Source organism: Desmodus rotundus, chromosome 4 (genome assembly GCF_022682495.2).
Source record: "Desmodus rotundus isolate HL8 chromosome 4, HLdesRot8A.1, whole genome shotgun sequence".
In the NCBI taxonomy this organism is placed as follows: domain Eukaryota; kingdom Metazoa; phylum Chordata; class Mammalia; order Chiroptera; family Phyllostomidae; genus Desmodus; species Desmodus rotundus.
Window position 1 is genome coordinate 180,151,419 of NC_071390.1, and position 18,790 is coordinate 180,170,208.

General features: G+C 56.1%; 2 protein-coding genes across 4 annotated transcripts in view; both read right to left on the reverse strand.

The window, feature by feature from the left end:
* Positions 1 to 10,024, reverse strand: part of HTT (huntingtin) — a 111,716-nt gene extending 101,692 nt beyond the window's left edge. For 2 of the 3 annotated variants that reach the window (XM_053923219.1, XM_053923218.1), the window contains exon 1: positions 7,847 to 8,161. In XM_053923219.1, coding sequence (XP_053779194.1) covers positions 7,847 to 8,034 — 188 coding nt within the window. In that variant the 5' untranslated portion in view covers positions 8,035 to 8,161. Of the gene's footprint in view, positions 1 to 7,846; positions 8,162 to 9,973 lie in introns of those variants that run through there. The other variant, XM_053923220.1, reaches the window with a different exon arrangement.
* Positions 10,025 to 11,542: 1,518 nt separating this feature from the next.
* The window catches only part of GRK4 (G protein-coupled receptor kinase 4), a gene marked incomplete at its 5' end in the record, with an annotated part of 47,021 nt that continues 39,773 nt past the window's right edge, over positions 11,543 to 18,790 (reverse strand). Inside the window, 5 exons of the mRNA XM_053923491.2 lie at positions 11,543 to 12,325; positions 12,423 to 12,509; positions 13,234 to 13,374; positions 13,732 to 13,869; positions 16,121 to 16,258. Coding sequence (XP_053779466.2) covers positions 12,311 to 12,325; positions 12,423 to 12,509; positions 13,234 to 13,374; positions 13,732 to 13,869; positions 16,121 to 16,258 — 519 coding nt within the window. The remainder of the gene's footprint in view (positions 12,326 to 12,422; positions 12,510 to 13,233; positions 13,375 to 13,731; positions 13,870 to 16,120; positions 16,259 to 18,790) is intronic.

Here is an 18,790-nt window from a genome sequence, read left to right on the forward strand (position 1 = left end):
CAGCCACTTTGACAGAACTGGGCCAGCCCCCCACCGTGTGAGGAAGCGGCCACACAGGAACACCCATCTGGGGGAGGGGGCGGGTACAAAGAGACCAAGGCCTCTGCAGCACACGACAGTCCCGCTGAAACCACCACCAAAGAACTGATGCCAAACGGGAATTCAGCCCTTTTGTCTAAATTCTTTTTTTTAGATTATGTGAAGATTATGCATGAAAAAATGAGAGAGTGGGCAAGAGGGAGGCCAGGAGCCGCCGAGGAACTAAAGCCACTCGTCCTACACGTGCCTGGCAGTCAGCACCCACGAGTGCGTCCACGTGCACGCGAGGTGGCACCCACAGCCCACCCGGCCGGCAGGACCCAGGTCTGGAGGCTGCATGGCCCGCAGGCAGGGCAGGGAGCCCGTCTCCTGACCCTCGTCAGCTGCTTTCCAATTCGCCCAGCGCTATGAAAACGGGAGCGTGTTCCCAGAAAGTGAGGAGTCTTCCGGAAAGGAAGGCACGGGAACCAAACGTCCCTTCTGAATTATGTCTCATATATAGTATAAAAGTAAAAGTGGTGGCTGGTCAGGGGAATCAGGGCGTAAGACCCCCCCCCCGCCCGTTCACTAACACAACCCCTTTCTTACTAGTGAGCCCGCGGAACACAGTGACAGTCACTAGTGGAAGCGGTGCTGCTCGCAAACCGGTCCACAGTGCTACGTGGAAAAGGTCCCACCCAGAAGGCCCTGGCGGTGTGACTGCGATCTCGGGAAATGCCGGAACACGCAAACCCAGGGACTAGAGCAGGCGAGCCGCTGGGGGCAGCGGCTGCTGGGGAGGGGCTTCCAGTTCTGGGCCAAGCGCTCTGAAGTCAGAGTGCGGTGACGGCTGCAGAGCCCTGTGGACACACCGGAAACCACCAAACCGTACATTTTGAAACGGCCAATCTCAATCTTGACAAAAACTGTCAGCTCTCCCTCCGAAGGGGTCCGGCATGGGTCGCTGCTGCCCGCCAGCACTGCAGCCGTCACTCACGCTGCCTCTCCACCAGAGGTGGACTCTCTTCCTCTACCGAAGTTTTTACTGAGGTGCTTACAGATTCACATGCAACTGGAAGAAATAATCGAGACCCAATGTACACTTCACCCAGTTTCCCACAGTGGCAACATTTTGCAAAACTATAGTATTGACATTGATACAAACCACTGATCTCAGATTTCCAAAAAAGAGTTATTTACTCACTGTGTGTGCGTTTAGCTCTGCGCGACTGTCCCAGGGGCATTAAGTCTGTGTGTCCACCACAAGGGCCTCCGAGTGCCCCGTCACAACTACAGGCCCGCCTCGCCCCCTCCCCGCCGCCCGCCACCACCGTCCCGCACCCCGCCTGAGTCCACTGGTCTCCACGCCTAGAACTGCGCCCGCTGTTTCAGAAGAGTTACAGGGACAGAACACACTGCGCCAGGTCTTGGGCCTGGCTGCTCCCACAAGTGTGATGTGAAGGTCTGTCCAAGCTGTGAGGCCCCTGCCCCTCCTTACTGCTCAGCAGCTCAACTCCTCACCTGCTGAAGGGCACCTGGGCTGACTCCAGTGTTTGGCCTGCAGAAGCAAAGCTGCTCCGGACACTCGTGCGCGGGTTTTTGGGTGGACCTGAGTCTTCACTTCTCCGGGACCAGGGCCCAGGAGCGCCAGTGCCAGGTCACGACCGCACACGCAGTCCTACACGGAAGTGCTGGCCTCCCCGAGCAGGCAGACGCGTACATTTCCACCAGCAGTGATTAAGCGATGGGTTTCACCCGTGTGGCCAAAGCGGTCCTTTCAGGTTCGCCTCTAGGCAGAGTACAGCCTGATGCCACCCTGTCCCGCAGGAGAGTGAGGCCCCTGGTCTCTACCCTCCGGCCCTCCAACCTAATCCCCTGTGCCTGCCCGTCATTCCACTGCCGCACCACTGGCCTCCTCCCTGCCCCACGAGCACGCCTCTGTCCCTCCCCCGGGCCTCTCGTCTTCACACGTCCACACGGCTCTGTCCCAGTGTCTGTCACCCTCTCAGTGCACAGCCACCCCCCCCATTCTGTTCTGCAGTCTCCTGCTTGTGGCTGTAACCCCAGGGCCCAGAATGGGGCCTGGTGCCCAGCAGGGCGTCCAGTCCAGTCCACTCCCCACTTAAGTCCCCACCCCAAGAGCTGGGAGCTCTGAACGCACAGCTCACAGTCAGTGTCACAGCCGACCCTGCAGCTGCACAGGGCAGACACGAGCACAGAAGTCTGCCCTCCCGAACACCGGCAGCACGGTCACCAACCAGGGAGAGACCTGGTCGCCTGCAGCAGAGCCTCTCAAGCTTCCACGTGTGCAGGGCTGCTCACAGGAACTGCGAAAGCATGCACGCAGACTCAGCAGGTCCCAGGGCGGGCAGGGACTCTGCGCTCCTTCTGAGCTCCCGAGTGACACTGAACTGCTGGCCCCAGGTCACTCCGAGGGGCACATCTACCCTCTTCTTGTCTGCAGCAGACAGCCTAGACTCAGAGCTGATTCAGTGTAACACAATATTAAGTAGTGTCGTATACTGTCTTATTTTTCCTTCTCGCCTGAATTAGGTGGATCCATTATGCCAAGGCATTGTGCCAGGTGGCTCCCTTGCAGGGACTGGAGGTCATGGGGCGGGGCTGGCGAGGCGGAGAACACATGTCACAGCCCATTGGTAAGCCAGGACAATACAGGACCTTTGCCTTTACATCTCCAAAAGCCTCTTCGAAACATAAGTGCTACAATATCATATAGCAGTTAATAAGAACCACGCATGCTGACCCCATTTCATCGCACCTCACTTTACTGCTCCTCACAGGCGTCACGTTTCGTTTCATTTCGTTTTGTTTCTACAAACTGAGGTGGCGAGGTGGGGCCTGGCTTTGCAGCAGGAGCCTGGAAGCAAGCCCGCAGCCCCTCAGAGGCAGCCCGTGCTGCTGCCGCAGCCCCAGGCCCGAGACACACTGCCGAGTGAAACCACAGCAGGGCTCCGCCTCGCACACGGGGCCAGGGGCGCACTAAAAACCAGGAAGACAAGCATTTCGTCATCGTTAGTTTAGGGGCTGAGTCCAGAACAGACTGGAAGGGGGGCTGTGCTCTCCACCTTCTGCGCTATCTGAAGATGTTTTGACCACGTACACACGAAACACGATCTTTAAGCTAGCCAGCAAAAAGGAACCGAGAAATAAGTTTTTCCCAGAAGTGGCCCAGTCACATTTAATCTAGGGTGAGCAAACTACGGCCTGCCTTTTTTCGGATAGTCTGTGGGCTAAGAAATGTTTTTACGTTTTTAAATGGATTGGTGTGGCTCAGTGGGCGGGCAATCTGAAGGGTCGCTGGTTCTATTCCCAGTCAGGGCCTGTGCCTGGGTTGTAGGCTAGGGCCCCAGCTGGGGATAGGCGAGAAGCAACTGAGATGTTTCTCTCCCACATCGATGTTCTGCTCCCTCTCTCTCCATCCCTTCTCTTCTCTCTAAAAATGAATAAGTAAAATATATAAAATTAAAAGTAAATGGTTGACTAAACTAAAAACCCAAAGACTATTTCATGATGTGAAAATTACATGAAATTCAGATTTCAGTCGCATGAAAAATGAAATTCTCCTGGAACACAGCCGCTCGTACTCATCTGCGTCTTGCCGCTGGCTGCTGCAATAGCGGGAGTGGGGGCGGGGAGCTGTGCCTGTGACAGGCCCTCTACCCCTGACGCACACGTACTACCTGACGGTCTAGGGAGAGCTCCTGCCAATGTCCACGGACAGGAGACCTGGCACCGTTAGGATGTCAGCACTCTCCCAATTCCCCGCAGACTCAACGCCATCCCTACGAGAACCCCAGCCAGCCCCTTTGCAGGAGCTCACGGTCTGGTCTTACAGTTCTATGGAAGTGCAAAGGGCACGGAGGAGCCAAAACCATCTTGAAAAAGGACAACGTTGGAGGACTCACATTTCACAATTTGAAACTATGATACAAAACTACAATAGTCAGGACTACACAGTACTGTGAGCAACAGACAGAACACACCTGAGAGTCCAGGAATAAGTCCACACAGTTAAGGGCTACTCATTTTCAGCCAGGTGCCGAGACAACTCCATTGGGAAAGAACAGTCTTTTCAACAAACGGTGCTGGACACCCAGGTACCCACCCACATGCAGAAGAGTGAAGCCACACCCTTACCTCACAGCATATATAAAAATTAACAGATGGGTAAGAACTAAATGTCTAAAACTCTTACAAGAAAACACAAGAGTAACAAATCTCCATGACCTTGAATTAAGCAAGTTTCTTGGATATAACACCTAAAGTACAGCAGCCCAAGATAAAACAGGAAACTGTATTTCATCAAGATATCGAAATTAAAAGTGTTTTTGCTCCAAGGGACACTATTTAAAAATAAAGAGGGCTCTCCTCCTCGAGGGTGCCTGGATGATCGCGCTGCAGCTGTCTGGCAGGAAACGAGTGTAAAGAGAAAACCCACAGAAAGGGAGGACGCTTTTGCGAACCATGCATGTGGCCAGGGTCTAGTACACAGACAGTACAGGCTGTTACTGATACAACTCAACCATAAAAAAGACAACTCAAAAATGGGGATGAGGACAAGGGCTTCAAGCGAAGTGTCAGAGAGGGTCTGGGTCCCTAACCTTACCATTCATTGCACCTCCTCAAAAAGACAGTAACTCTCACCTGTGTGAGCTGCTGCAGCCGGGTTGGCTCACCTGTGGCTGAATGGAACCCTAACTGGTAACAGCAGCTACAGCTACATGAGGTGATGCTCAGCAGACAGAGATGCGAGCGGCCCCTACTGGCTCCACCTTCCAAACTCAGTCACTTGCAGTCAGTCTCCTTGCCTCTGCGGACACCCTGGCAGAGCCCACCCACCTCACCCGAACACTGCAGTGGCTCCCCACCGCTCCCCCCATGCTCCCCTTCACTTGTCCTCAGCCAGCTCCCACTGTGAAATGGAACTCGAGTCCTGCTAGTATGAGACCCAAAGCTCTGATGGCTTCTTGTCACTTAGAATAAATGCTAGTGTGCTTATTCCACCTACAAGGAAGGGCTGAGCAATGGGGTGTGGCCCTCCTCCAAAGTCTCTGACCTGCCCTGCTAGGGACAGTCTCCCGCTGACTCAACCAGACTGACCTCCCTGCTGTTCTGTGAGGGGGGGCGGGGCTCTTCGGACCTGGTTCCCGCCTGGAATGCCCTCCTCCACACCTCATGGCTAGCTCCTGGACTCCAGGCAGTGACTCCCGGCCAGCTCCTCAGTGGGCACCCTCTCTGAAATGTCAACACCTTGTTGACCCTGACATTGGGTGTCCCCTGCCCTGCTGTGCTGCTCCTCCTTCATGTGTCGCTAGCTAACAGACCGTTGTATTTTTATTCCCCCTTGTGTACGAGCTGCGTCCTCACTGCAATGAAAGCTCCGTGAGTACAGAGCTCTATCTGTTCACGGCTGTGGCGCTGCATCTATGAGAACAGTTCCCGACACACATTAGCTGGTCAGCAAACGTTTATTGATAAGTAAATAACTAAAGTCAGGAACTGTATCTGGAAGGAGAATGAGAAAGTGCCAAAAGCGAAGGTCGACTGCCGGCCTGGCTCGGGCACTCCCTGCGTGCCAGTCCCACCAGGACCCCTGCATCCTCCATGCCGCACAGAGAGCAGGTACTCAGATACTCCCAGCGAAGCCCGCGCTGGGACGCTACCGTTGCACACACAGACGGCAAGAGCCATAAAAATAGAACAGATACTTCCTAAACTACGTTTGGCCAATCTTACTTTGGGGAATGGATTTTTCAGCTACAGCACCTGAACAGAAATGCCAAGGTCCAAATTTGTAAGCAATGAGTTTGTTACTCAAAAACTTGTGAATACCTGCTGTCTTAACAGCAAAGTACATAAAAATATTTTTATGCATTTTAATTGAAAGAACTATAATTAAGCCTAATGCAGTTAATTTCTGAGCATGTTAAGAACCTTTAAAAGTTATGATGTTGAAATACTTTTGTTTTTAAATAACTTAAAATCTCTCTCCATATATGCACAGGTTACGTCTAAAAGGAGAGGATAAGAGCACTCGCCTCTGGGAACAGTGTTAGGCACTCAGGAGAAGGGAGTGGAGAGAAGGTTTTTAATTATTACCTTTTGAAATGTGCATTGTATTAATGTATTACTTAAGCAAAATTGGTGAAATTTTAAAATAAGTCAATCATAATTACCTTAAAATAATGAAACAAAATCTATCTACTTCGTCAAGCCAGCGTTAAAAGGAAGTCTCTTTACACCCACATTTTGAAGATAAGCAAATTCAGCAGGTTCTGTCAAATCAGCATAAGAAACAGAAGGCGTATTTATTTTAAGAGGGAAGGAGTGTCTGACGAAGCCGCCAGGGGCAGCAGGCCGATCCTGCTTCCCCCCAAGGTCTTAGTGCCCCCCCCCAGACCCACTCAGTTTGTGAGCCTGCGGGACACTCGCCTCCTGGGGAGGGACTCCAGTGAGGCTGCAATAAAAATTCTAACACTCTGCCACCAACATCACTCCCCAAATCCACGTTTTCTAATTAAATTCTCAGAACACAGCACGGATCCTCTCAGAAACGTAAAGAACAACAAAACATTACAAAAAAGAGAACGAGTCTTAACAGAGTGACCTTCTTAAAGGGGCTGCTTCCTGAAATCTGTCCTCACTGAATCCCATACTGCACACCTGCAGATCAGAAATAAAACCGGGAGCGGGAGAGGCTCCAACCGCCGCCAAACACTCCCTAGCCTCTGCTGAACACTGGCTCACAGACTTCAGGGACAAGGACGTGCCTCCAGTTAGAAGGTGCTCTTAGTGGTCTCTCTTTTTCTGTTTCAAAAATCTTCCCAAACACACGCAAAAGAGACCCCTAGTCTCCCAGCAGCAAACGGAAGTCAGCAACGAAGGGAGCAGGAGCCGTCGGTGGTGCTCGGACACCTAGGTCCCAGCAAGCAGACGACAACACTGGTAAAACGGACGTCCTTCCCCGCCAGCTGCGACCCTCGCCCTTGGCAATGTGTTATTATTTCCACGGAAAACTGACAAGTTTCAGTTCTCTCTTCCTAATATTCAAGTCAATTGTATTATTTCTCACTTGTTAGTAATAACCGGGCAAGTAGGTCACCACTTAGCTTGCCAACCATAACACACTCGAGTGCGTGCAGACCAAACTTGAGTTTAGAGAGCGGGTCTCTCTTCCTGATACTTAAAATCCTGTTGCTACCACTGCGATCCCCGAACTACACGAAATGTCTCGAAAAGGTGGGAACACAGCCTCCATCCATCCAGCACAGGCTGTTGCCAGGGCCCCGTGCAAGAGCATCGCCCTGGGACCGCGCTGTCATTCCCCGGTGCCCGCCCCCCCCCCCCAGCCGCCGCCGCCTGGAGGCATGATGTCATGCACAATCCACGGCACTCCAGCTCCGACCCCCAGCTCCCCGAGAAGGGTCCTGCGCCCTCGGCCCTCCTCCCGCTCGCCCAGGAGATGGGGAGGGAAATGGCCCGGAGGAAGCCGACCGGGACGCCGCATCGGCTCTGCCGAGCTCTGCTCTCAACACAGCCCTGGGTTCTTGCAAACACAGAGCAGCAAGTTCCTTCCCTAACTTCGCCCGCGGGGAAAGGCGGGGGGCCGGGGCCACCTCGGGGACGTCAAAAGAGGCTGTGCTTGCCCACGGAAGAACGGAGACCCAGGCGAGGAGCCGGGGGAGGGCCCGGGACGGGGTCCCGCAACAGGAGGGACAGGGGGCCCTGTCGCCGCGCGGCCCGGGTCGCAGGGACACCGCTCCACTGGGCCGTCGCGGGCGGGGAGCTGCAGCGGGCCCGCACTCACGGTCGGGGCAGCTGCTCCTCGGCCACTGCCGGGCCAGGAGGAGGCGGCGGCGGCGGCGGCGGTGGGGGGGGCTGAGGCGGCGGCGGCTGAGGGGGCTGAGACAGCGGCGGCTGCTGCTGCTGCTGTTGCTGCTGCTGGAAAGACTTGAGGGACTCGAAGGCCTTCATCAGCTTTTCCAGGGTCGCCATGGCGGTCTCCTGCCCCGCGGGGACAGCGTCCGGGGCCCTCGGGCCGGCTCGCAGCGCCGCTCAGCAGCGAAGCAATGAATGGGGTTCGGGGCCGCAGATAGGGAAGGCACCGGAGCGTCCGGCCATCTTGAACCCGTCCCGACAACCCCCGCGGCACTGCGTCCTGCGACGTACCAACGCCGGGGCGGAGCCAGGCCTGGGCGCCAGGATTGACAACGAGGGAAAGCGGTTTCTGCCAATGGCCAACGGAGGCACTGGCCCGCCCCCGCGCCCATCAAATTGCTTCTGGATCTGGCACAGCCACTGACATAATAGCGTCCCTCCCCCGCGGGGATGCGCGGCGCTGAGGGGCGGGATCAGGTGTTGGAGAACTGGGTGCGGAGCTGAGGGCGAGGTACTACAGGCCGGAGCGGAACAGAGGCGGGGCACCGCGCGGTGCTGAGGGCGTTTCCTGCCGGTGAGGGGCGGGGCCGTGAAGGCGGGGCAAGGCGATGGGGCCGGGACCTGGCAGTGTGGGGCGTGGCGGTGAAGAGGGAAGAACCTGGACGGAGCTACGAATACAAGGCACGGCCCTGAGGGTTGAACCTAGCGGTGACGGGCTGGGATGAGGCGATGACGGGGAGGGCTGGCAATGGGGGCGGGACCTGGCGCTGAGGAGCCGGGCGGGTTGGGCCGTCCTAGGTGTCAAGCCCCCACCGACGCCTGGGGTCTTGGTTGACTAGGGCGGGAAACCCGAGGAGTTTGCCTCGCTCGGGCTGGGGCTGACGGCGGGGTCGCCGGCACGCCCTGGAAGGAGGAGTCGAGCTCTCCCCGCCGAGAGCCCGTCCCGTCTCCTTCGATTGCCGGTGCTTGGCCGCCAGAGAGGGGGGTGGGGGGATCAGGCGCCCGCAGACCGAGGCTTCCCGGAGTCGGGTCGGCAGCCGGAGAGGAGGAGGGCCTGGGAGGACACCGGCGGTGAAAACCTGCCCGGCTCGTGCCTGCTGCACAGAGGCTGGGCTGTGCCGGGGGAGCAGCCCCCCCGCAGCACTGACTGTCCGACCTCAGCGCGACCCCTCAGGGGCTGAGGACTCCGGGCACGGCAGGCCGCACGAAGGGGTCGGGGCTCAGGTGCCTCACCACGTGGAGGAGAGGCAGGTGAGGAAGGCGTGGCGCCCTCGGGGCAGCCGTCCCACCTGCCAGGCTTGGGGGGGGGGGGCTAGTGTCGGAGGGAGCTGCCGGGACTGAGCGGAGGCAATGCCGAGAGTAGGAACCCTGCAGAGCCCGCACAGGATGGGCCGCAAGCCCCACCTCTGCCCTCTCTCTGAGCCCCAGCTGTCCCACGCGGTCAGGTGGAAGGAAACCCAGCGTCACCTCAGGAACCTCTGTCTGCAAGGGGATAGCAGTAGCCCCCGCCCTTCGCGGGAAGAACCACGTGTGCCAGCCTTGAGTCCCAGGTCCCTGATGTTAGGAAAGGTCCTGGTCCACGCGTGACAGGACTGCCGGGTGCTGTGGCCTCCAGGGCCGCCCCCCGGGCGCACTCCTGGCCGACCCCAGGAAGGGTGGCGGTCCTGGGACGAGGTTACACAAGCCTGAGGCTCCCGTCCTGCCGGCTCCATTTCCTCTGGGCGTGCACAGGCTCGCGACGCCGGCCGCCTTGTTGAGAGAGGCCCGCGTGGCCTGCAGTCTGGGGGAAATGGAGACTTCCCATCCAGCAGCCCTGGAAGGGCCGAATCCTGCCGACACCTTGTGAGCTGGGACGCGGATCTTGCCCCGTAGAGCTTTCAGGTGAGAGGCAGCTGGTGCTTGGCTGGGCCTTCGGGAGACGGGAAGTGCAGGAGCCCGCGAGTGTGCGCCGGGCAGCCCCGCGCGGCTGCTCCCACAGCAGCAGGTGAGCGTGTGCGTCCGCCGGGGCTGCTGTAACGGGTGCCGCAGAGCGCGGTGCTCAGCAGCAGGAACCTACCTTCTCCCTGCCCTGCGGGCTGCAAGGCCAAGACCAGGGTGTGTGCGGGGCCGTCCTCCTCCCGAGGCCGCTCTCCTTGGTGTGCAGACGGCCCTCTTCTCCCCGTGTCCTCATGCGGTCTTCACGGCACGTGTCTGTGTCCTGGTCCCCTCGCCCTACAAGGACAGCAGGCGTGTTGGCTCAGGACCCAGCCACACGGCCTCGTCTTACCGTCTCCAAGTCCAGTCACGCTCCGGAGCGTTAGGGGTGAGCGCGCAGCGTGAACTTGGATGGGACACATTCCTGACCTTCAGTACCAGGACCTCAGTTTTTATCGGGGCACTTTTCCACTTAGGTAAATACGTTGCCCATCGTCCCTTCTTGTGGACAGTAGCCATGTGACTAAATACATTCTAGCCAATGAGCTGTAAGCAGAAGTGACGCGTGTTAGTCCTAGAAAGTCTCCTGCTGCCTGAAGGCGGGGTATCTCGCTGGGCGTGAGCAGTGGGCTTGGGTCACGGGGATGGACACCACATCCTGGGACGCTGGAGCTGCGAGGAGGCGGGGTCCAGACGCCTGGGTGAGGCCGGGCCAGCCTGGCCTGCCCATCTCATGGAAATCGGGGAGGAATGTAATTCTATTTTGTTTAAAACACTGTTGCTTTGGATTATTCTGTTTCTGTGCTCCAGAGAGGTCAGGGGTCATGAGACCTTCCGTCACCACAACAGAATGTGGCTCTTTCAGCCATGGCCGAGAGTCACCTAGAACTTACTATGATCCTGACAAGAAGTCTTGTAAGAAAGCCTTAGAGGAAGGAGCGGTCAAGAAGGCAGATTTTTTAAGCAGAGAAAAGCTTGGCATCGTCCAGAAAACAGAGCCAAGAGTGACTGGCACAGCCGGGTGGGCAATCTGGCACGGCGTCGCCAAAGCCTCGGCAGGGGGCACAGTCCCTGCACAGCAGAGACGCTTCTCCTCCTTTACTCGGAGAACAGCCCTGTGTGTGCAAGGGTGGTCCCTACTCTCAGCAACGTTTAGCACAGAAAAGCGGGAACCACGGACATGCCGGACAGTCATTCTGGGAAGAGCGCCGGTGGCACGGGAGAAGGCTCACAGTGCATTGCAGGGCACACCGCTGTGCGCAGCAGGCCCGCGTCTCCCTCTAAACACAGGACGACAGCACAGAAGAGGAGCCCGGTCACCAGATTTGTAACTGGCTGTCTGCGGGCAAGGCTGTTACGTGATTTTGTATCTTAATCTGTGCTTTTCTGCAGTTTTCAAATTCCCGGGACGGGGGGGACATAGAATAGGTTTTTGTGGGGAGCTAAGAGTAAAAGCCTTACAACACACTTATGCGTGACCCCGCCCTGGAGGAAGGGCAGATGATAAAGCGGCCCGGCACCCCGCACACACAGGTGCCAGCTGGGCAGTGGCCTCTGCCTGAATTCGAGACCAGGTGTGAGTCAGCAGGTGAGGCCTTGGCCGAAGAAAGAATGAGGCCTGAAGCAGAGCCAGGAGGGACAAAGGACCAGACCAGCAGTCCCTGAGGGCACCCATCAAATACACATGTTGCAAAAGACGTAGATACAGTAATTGTGTTCAGTAGTTGACATTTATTTAAACTGACCCCCATATTTGCCATTTTATTCCTCTTTGTTACCTCCTGCCTCTGTGATCTTCCATATGGGACCATGTTCGTCTGCCTGGAAAACACCCTTTAGAATTCCTCTTACAGTGGGTCTTCTATGGCTAAGATCTCTCCGTTTCAACTTATCTGAAAACGTCATTGTTTTGTCCTCATTCTTAGTGGACTTTTGGTTGGGAATGGAGCTCACGGTTGGCAGGTAACCCCTGTGAGCACATTAGATGTGGACATCACCGTCTGCCGCGACTCCAGCTGTCCACAAGTCAGTTGTTGCTCCTTTGAATGTAAGGGGGTTTTCCCCTCTGGCTGCTTTTATGATTTTCTCTGTCTTCGGCTCTCTGTAGCTCGCTGTCCAAGTCAGGGCGTGTGAGAAACAGGACTCTGGGCTCCAGATACTGGGGCTGGTGCTCAAGCCCACTCTAACGCGCTCCGTGGGTACCTGTGAAGCTCAAGCATTGCTGCAAGGTGTCCACACCTGGGGATTTCTAGACATCACAGTAGTCCTGGGGCAGTTCATTCCCTCAGTCCAGCTCTAGTAAAAGACAGTTCGGCTAACGGGGAAAAAAGTCTGCAGACTCCTAGGAATGCCTTAAGATGTGCCACACCTGTTCATCGCAATTCACAAGGAGTCAAAAGCTCCTGGGCTTTGGGGCCAGGCTCTGCGCAGTGAGCGTCACAGTCCTGCGGGCAGCTCTGCCTTCTCACCGGCTCCAGGGTTAATGAATGCAGCCCTGCAACACACAGCATGCACCATCAGCGCCATCACCTTCCCTGAGCCCAGCTGCCTTCCCCTGCCCCAAGTGGAAACGAGCATGCCCATCTACCCACCCAGGCTGTGCGCTCCAGGAGAACGACGGGAGCGGCTCCGACCAGCAGGACGCATCCGTTAGCTGCCGATTTCCCTGACAGGCTCCACTGCCACGGCGCGGGGCATGGGGCACAGAGCACAGTGAGGTGGTTTCCACGCAGCACTGACTGCGCCGAGACAGGCTCTCCCGGAGCGCGCCTGGGTTAGCCCAAACCTAACCCAGTTCTCAGAGGGAATGCGGTCATGGTCAGTGCAGTCCAAGATTTGTGCAACCTAAGGCTTGTTCTTCATACGGAATGTTCGTGGACTGCCTCTGAATAAAGCCCTCAGGAACAGACAGGGTACAAAACAGGATAATCCACTAGTCCAAGGAGAAAACTTCACTTGGAAAAAAATTGCTAAATTTAATGCTACCATAGAAAGCGTCTCCAAACCACAATTCCATTTTTAAAAGAGAAGCAGCTTTCCATGGGAATGTGGGCAAAAGAGAATCAGAACACGTAATGTAGAAATTTAAATAATATGTATTGTTTTATGATTGTTCTGTACAATACTGATTTGTGAGTTAGCTTAAAATGTTCTGCCATTAACAAAGGAATCTATTTCCGAGTGTTGCTGAGCCATTCTTGGAGGAGAACGGTCTTCGTAGCAACATCACTGAGGATTTTTCTACCTGGGCTCAAATAGCACCATCTACAATAGCTGGCTCTTCAACTACGTGAAATTTCTTATATAAGAGGCATTGAAAAAAAGAAAAAGGGTTAACTTCGTCAAGTATTTTTTTTAACACATCACATTAAAAACCCAAACCATGGTAACAGAACGTCTTACCATTACTCTTCTCCTGAGGAATCTGTAGAAGCCTCTCTCTCTCTTGGCAGCTGGCTGACAGGTTGTGTCTTCTAGATCCAATGACTCAGCTTCTTCGTTTTTGCTCTCGTTGATGTCCTTGAAACATTCGGACTCAATCATCTGCATCCACGCAGGGGCAGGGCAGAAGTGGGGGAGACGCCGAGGTCAGTCAGCCGTCTCCAGCCCAGTGCCGCTCCAGCCCCGGCCTCTATTCTTGCTCGCCCTGCCTCCTGGCCTTTTCCTGGGTGGGTAATGTGGCCTCCCCTCCCTGACAGCGCCAACCAGCGCTGCTTAGGAAGCCGGACTCAGGGTCGAATGCCCCCATGGGACCCAATGGCCACCTTCTGTCTACCTCCTGTGAATGGACTGGGGCAGCTGCCGTGAATAATTTTACCTCTCAAAACACACACACACCCACGCCATCTTTCTTTCGTCACCAGAACTGGTGTAAACTGGCCATGCTGACCAGGGCAGTACCTCATTCTGCCAGGGGATGGAGACACACCCCGTAGCAAACTGGCTGTAGAAGGTTTGGTCGGAGGTGTCCAGGTAGACGCCTTTCACCGTGGAGAACTGCTGGATGTCCAGGACGTCCTTGCAATAAACCGCATGCGGCTGCGCATGGAGAACAAGGAGGTGTGGGCTGTGAGGTCACTGGGCCTCTCAGTCTCCTAACCACTAAGGACACAGTACACATGGAGTTGGGGCCTGAGCACCTCCTCCAGTCCTGGTTCTGGCCAAGCCCCTCATCTGAAGTCCTTATGACCCCTTCCCTGGTCATGTTTGGTCGGGGTCGCAGACCCATGGACACCGACCAGCCAGCTCCCTCGCCCACATACCTCCAGAGAACCCACGTGTCCCCCTCCTGCAATGGACAACAGGTTACAGACAACTGCGGTGGAGAGGGCAGCCAGGTACTCTTGTGGGAACACGGAGGGTAGGATGGAGGCCCTTGGCCCTGGATCCTTACCCCTGCCTCTGACCCTCGGCCTCCTTCATGTCTAGCATTGAGCACCCGCCTAATCCAAGTGAAAAATGGCAAGCCCTAGGCCCCGGTCCCCATCAGAGCTCATCTCAGGTCTCCCGCCTACGAAGGCAGCCCCTCCTGCAGGACAGGGCCTGACAGCCTGCCACCTGTTCCCCTGGGAGGGCGGGGGAGGGGGAGGAGGAGAGCACAGCAGGCTGTGGCAGGGCCAGGCCCAGCTCACACCAGGCACCCTGCAGCTCTGAGAACACAGCAAGGTGTGTGTGATAACCAAGGAAGTCATATTCCTGATGTCACTGGCCAGAACTTCTCTGTAAGCAGCTGTCACAAGGTGGGGACACAGTCCAGGGGAAGGCTGGCAAGGACTGGGCCCCAGCCCAAGGCTCAAAACCCATACTTCCCCCCCATTCAAATGAAAGTACCTGACACGTCCCCATCAGATTCTGCAGCCACCTGGCCCCCACAGGTCCTCTCATTCAAGAGAACCCCCAGACCTGTCCAGAGCCTCTGCCCTGTGTCTCTTAGCACCACACCACCATCATCCCTCCTTAGAGAAGACTGTCTCAGGCAGGCCAGCCCTGCCCCAGACTGCAGGCAGCCCCGGGGGCTGGTGGAAAGAAGGCCCTTGAGACCAGCAATCCCATCTGAAGTGCCCACGGGTGCTCTGCTCCTCCTGTAACTGTCTCCCTGAGCTCTGTGCGGCTGCAGCAAGCTCCACCTCAGCAGGGACCGGCCGCGTTGTCCTCCTGTGCTGGCACCGCAGCGGCGTCATCAATGCGCAACACAAACTCGTTCCGGGGAGAAGGTGCTCGTGTGAGACACGGGTCTGAGCTGAGTCCTGATCTGTGCCAACACAACAGCACACCCTGCGGACCGCCTCGTGTCCGCGTCTGCAGAGCACGGCCGCAGCGGACTTAGCGCAGCGCCCAGCCTGGGGTGCAGTCTGTTTATGCCTGTGTCCACCCAGCAGTGACGTGTGCCCGGCCCAAGGCCCAGCACCCATCTGGACCCTCCAGCACACTCAAGTGACTGTGCCAGGGTCCTCAGTGTGGACAGGACCTCTGGGACACCAGTGGGGAAGCGAGCATGCCAGCACTGACATCAGAAAGGGACACTGGCTTTCCAAATTGGGCCCAGCATAACGGCTCCCAGAAAGACGGGTGGCGAGAAGAAGGGCTATTCTGCCATCAGCAAGGTAGTGACCAGAGAGTACACCATCAACATTCACAAGTGCAACCACCGAGTGGCTTTCAAGAAGCATGCCCCTCGGTCCTCAGAGACATCAGGAAATGTGTCATGCAGGAGACGGAACTGCAGGTGTGTGCAGGGGCACCGGGCTCCACAAAGCCTCCTGGGCCAAAGGAACAAGGAATGTCCTGTACTGGGTCCGGGTGCGGTTGTCCAGGAAACGTAACAAGGATGAAGATTGACCAAACAAGCTCTATACATCAGTCACCTACGTACCTGTCACCACTTGCAAAAATCTATGAACAGTTAATGTGGATGAGAACTCACTGCTGATTGTCAAATAAAGTTACAAAACCACAAAGAAAAAAAAGAAAGGGACACTAGTAACAGGGAGGGCCTTGCAGGGCTTGCCAAGGAGGTCGTGCTGAGGTGTCTGAGAAGGGCGGTGACGCGGGCTTAGCTCCACCAGCAATGACAGCCCACAGCGGACACCAGGCCCAAAGCCAGAGCGCTGCTGGGAAGGCCTATGAGGACAGGTCTGGGGCAGTGTGCGAGGTGGGGAGGGAGGAGGCAGATCCAAGGGGACCCAGGCAGAGGCCACACTCAGCTGTCTGTAGCAGGTGACACAGCTGCTGGTGTGAGGCCCACCCTTCTCTGGGACCCGTGCCGCCCCCATGGCCGCACAGTACTTACATCAGGGCAGAACGGGGGCTCCACCATGTGCGCTTCCAGCCTCCTGAAGTTAATGTCCTTGAACACAGGGTGCTGTCTCACTCCAGCTGCACCATCACCCTTGCAGCCCAGGCGCTGCTTGGGATTCTTGGTGAGTAACTGTGTGAGAAGCAGAGATGGAGTCAAAAAGCTCCTGGGATCAAAAAGAAATGCAGAAAACCTCCTTAACAATAACCAAAGATTCAGGGGTGGCAAAGAGCACCTCCACTAAGCAGAGCCACTCCACGCCCTGACCCGTGTGGCTCTGTGGGTTGGGCCTTGTCCCACAAAGCGAAAGGTCACTGGTTCAATTCCCACACATGCCTGGGTTTGTGGGTGAGTTCCCAGGTTGGGGCATATACGGTCAATGTTTCCTTTGCTCCCTCCCTTCCCCTCTCTCTAAAAATGAATAAATAAAACATTTTTTAAAAAGAAAAATAGCCCTGGCTGGTGTAGCTGAGTGGATTGAGCGTGGGCCTGCAAACCAAAGAGTTGCTCATTCTAGGGCACATGCTTGGGTTGCAGGCCAGGTCCCCAGTAGAAGACACGCAAGAGGCAACCAAACATTGATGTTTCTCTCCCTCTCTTTCTCTTTCCCTCCCCCTTTCTAAAATAAATAAATAAAATCTTTAAAAAGAAAAAGAAACAGTCACTCCAATTTCAAAGCATTGTCCAAACTTCATTAAGTCCCATTGTACTAGTTTAGCACATGAGATGCTTCAAAAGGCAGTGAAACGAAAGGCCTCCTTTGAGATGCCAGTAAGTAAGGAGTCGGCTAAGTAAATCCTTACCGGGGAAAAATGAGGGGAATCTTTAAAAAGATATAGAAACTGCTGAGTGCTTCAGAGATTCCACTTTAATGCTAAGTTGCATTTATATGTAGAAGCCGTTTTAATCTCTTCATTGAGTAGATCACTAGGGGTCTCAGCTACGCAAACACTTAGCAAACCTAGTCCTAGAAAGTGAATATTCTGAAAATTAATAGAAATTACCTCTTTCAAAGGTATTCCTTCCTAGTATGTTTAGAATTGTCACAAAGTCACAAAGGCCTTCCTGCACACTTACAATCGATCGGGAAGACCTGGCTGTGCTCAGAGCGGCACAGGACAGACCCGGAGCTTGAAAGCACAGCACGGCCGGGGGCTGGGAGCTGCGGCCCGCCGCAGCCTGCACAGCAGGCCCAGGGCTCGGCTGTGATTGCTGCTTCTGCACTGCAGAGGCAGGGAGAACCGCGAGGCCTAAGTAACACTGACCATCTGGCCCCTCCCAGAAGAGGTTGCTGACCCCTGGCCAAACTCACAGCCAGCACCCATCGCTTTTCTGAATATAAATCAAAGTCCCAGGCAAAGGCCAAGGAGCATTCTGTTTCCAGCTTACCTGCTTTTTACTATAGTTATTCTTATGTTTGTTTGTTTTAAACCTGGGAGGCCCTGGGGCGCCTCTATTTCTGACCCACGGTTCTCCATTCCTGCAGCCCCATCGGGGTGTAGCAAGCACACAGTCAGTATTTGCCAATGCGCAGAAACCGCAGCTTGGGCAGAATGATGTTAAACAAGGAGGCGCTGACCAAGCCCTGTCAGCTCCAAGCGGAATGAGTGGGAAGAAGGGCCCCGGTCCCACGGCTCAGTGACAGGCCGCTCACACACCCCACTTGTGCACTGAGACAGGAGGAGAAGGACCCGAAGTGATGGCTCTCCGACCACTCTCAACTCGTGTGGCGCTGACACTCTTGAGTAGCAGGTGCGCCTACCAGGGACCTGGCCCTCCGTCCTGACCCAGCCACTCTCTCCGTGGGTCACACCTTCACTCTTGGTGACAAGCGAGCCCTTCTCTGCCTCATTTCAAACAGCTCCCTCTCTGCGTGTTCCCCACTGTTGCTACCATGGCAAGATGGAACCCTGATGCCGACAAGCTATGGCCCCCATGACAGGAGCGTGACACACAGCGGGGGCCACTGACCTCTGCCTGGCCTTTGATGCCCCCAGGGTCGCCCTCAGCTCCCTTCACACCTCCAACAGCTCCCTGCACCCCGATGACCTCTGGGGACGGAAGCCACTGGAGAGCAGTCACGAGCTCCTACCACACAAGCGCCGCCACGCAGCCCCAGCACACTCTCTCTGGGCACCCCACCCTTCTCCCCTCCCTGCACGGCTGGGACACCCCGCGTGAAACCCTGTGTGCGCCACCTCCCTGTTAAGCTGGACTCTGGCTTCTCACCCAGCTGTGCTGACCGCCCCCTCACCCCCCGGCCCGGAGCGTCTTCAAAGCCCTGGCTGGTTTCCCTCCACCCGTCCTCGCAGTCTCTTCCCAGCACTTCCCCTCCGAGCCTCTCCCTTCCCTCCAGTGCCCAGCAGTCCGCACCCCATCCTGTCAGCACCCACCACCCCTGCAGCAGAGCAAGCCCTAGGGAATGGGGTCCTTGCCAGCTCTGCTCACTGCTGTGTCCCCTGTGCCTGGGACAGTCCCACAGGCGATGCTCACAAATCCTCGCACATGGAAACAAATGAGGAAATGTGTGCAGAGCACCTGAGTACCGGCTGAAGTGACAAAAAGGTCTCCTTCCACCCCTCTGTGCCTGCGCAGCCGTGGACCCTGGGTGAACAAAAGGGGCTCCTGTGCAGCCCAAGGGCATGTGGGGGCAAGCCTGACTGC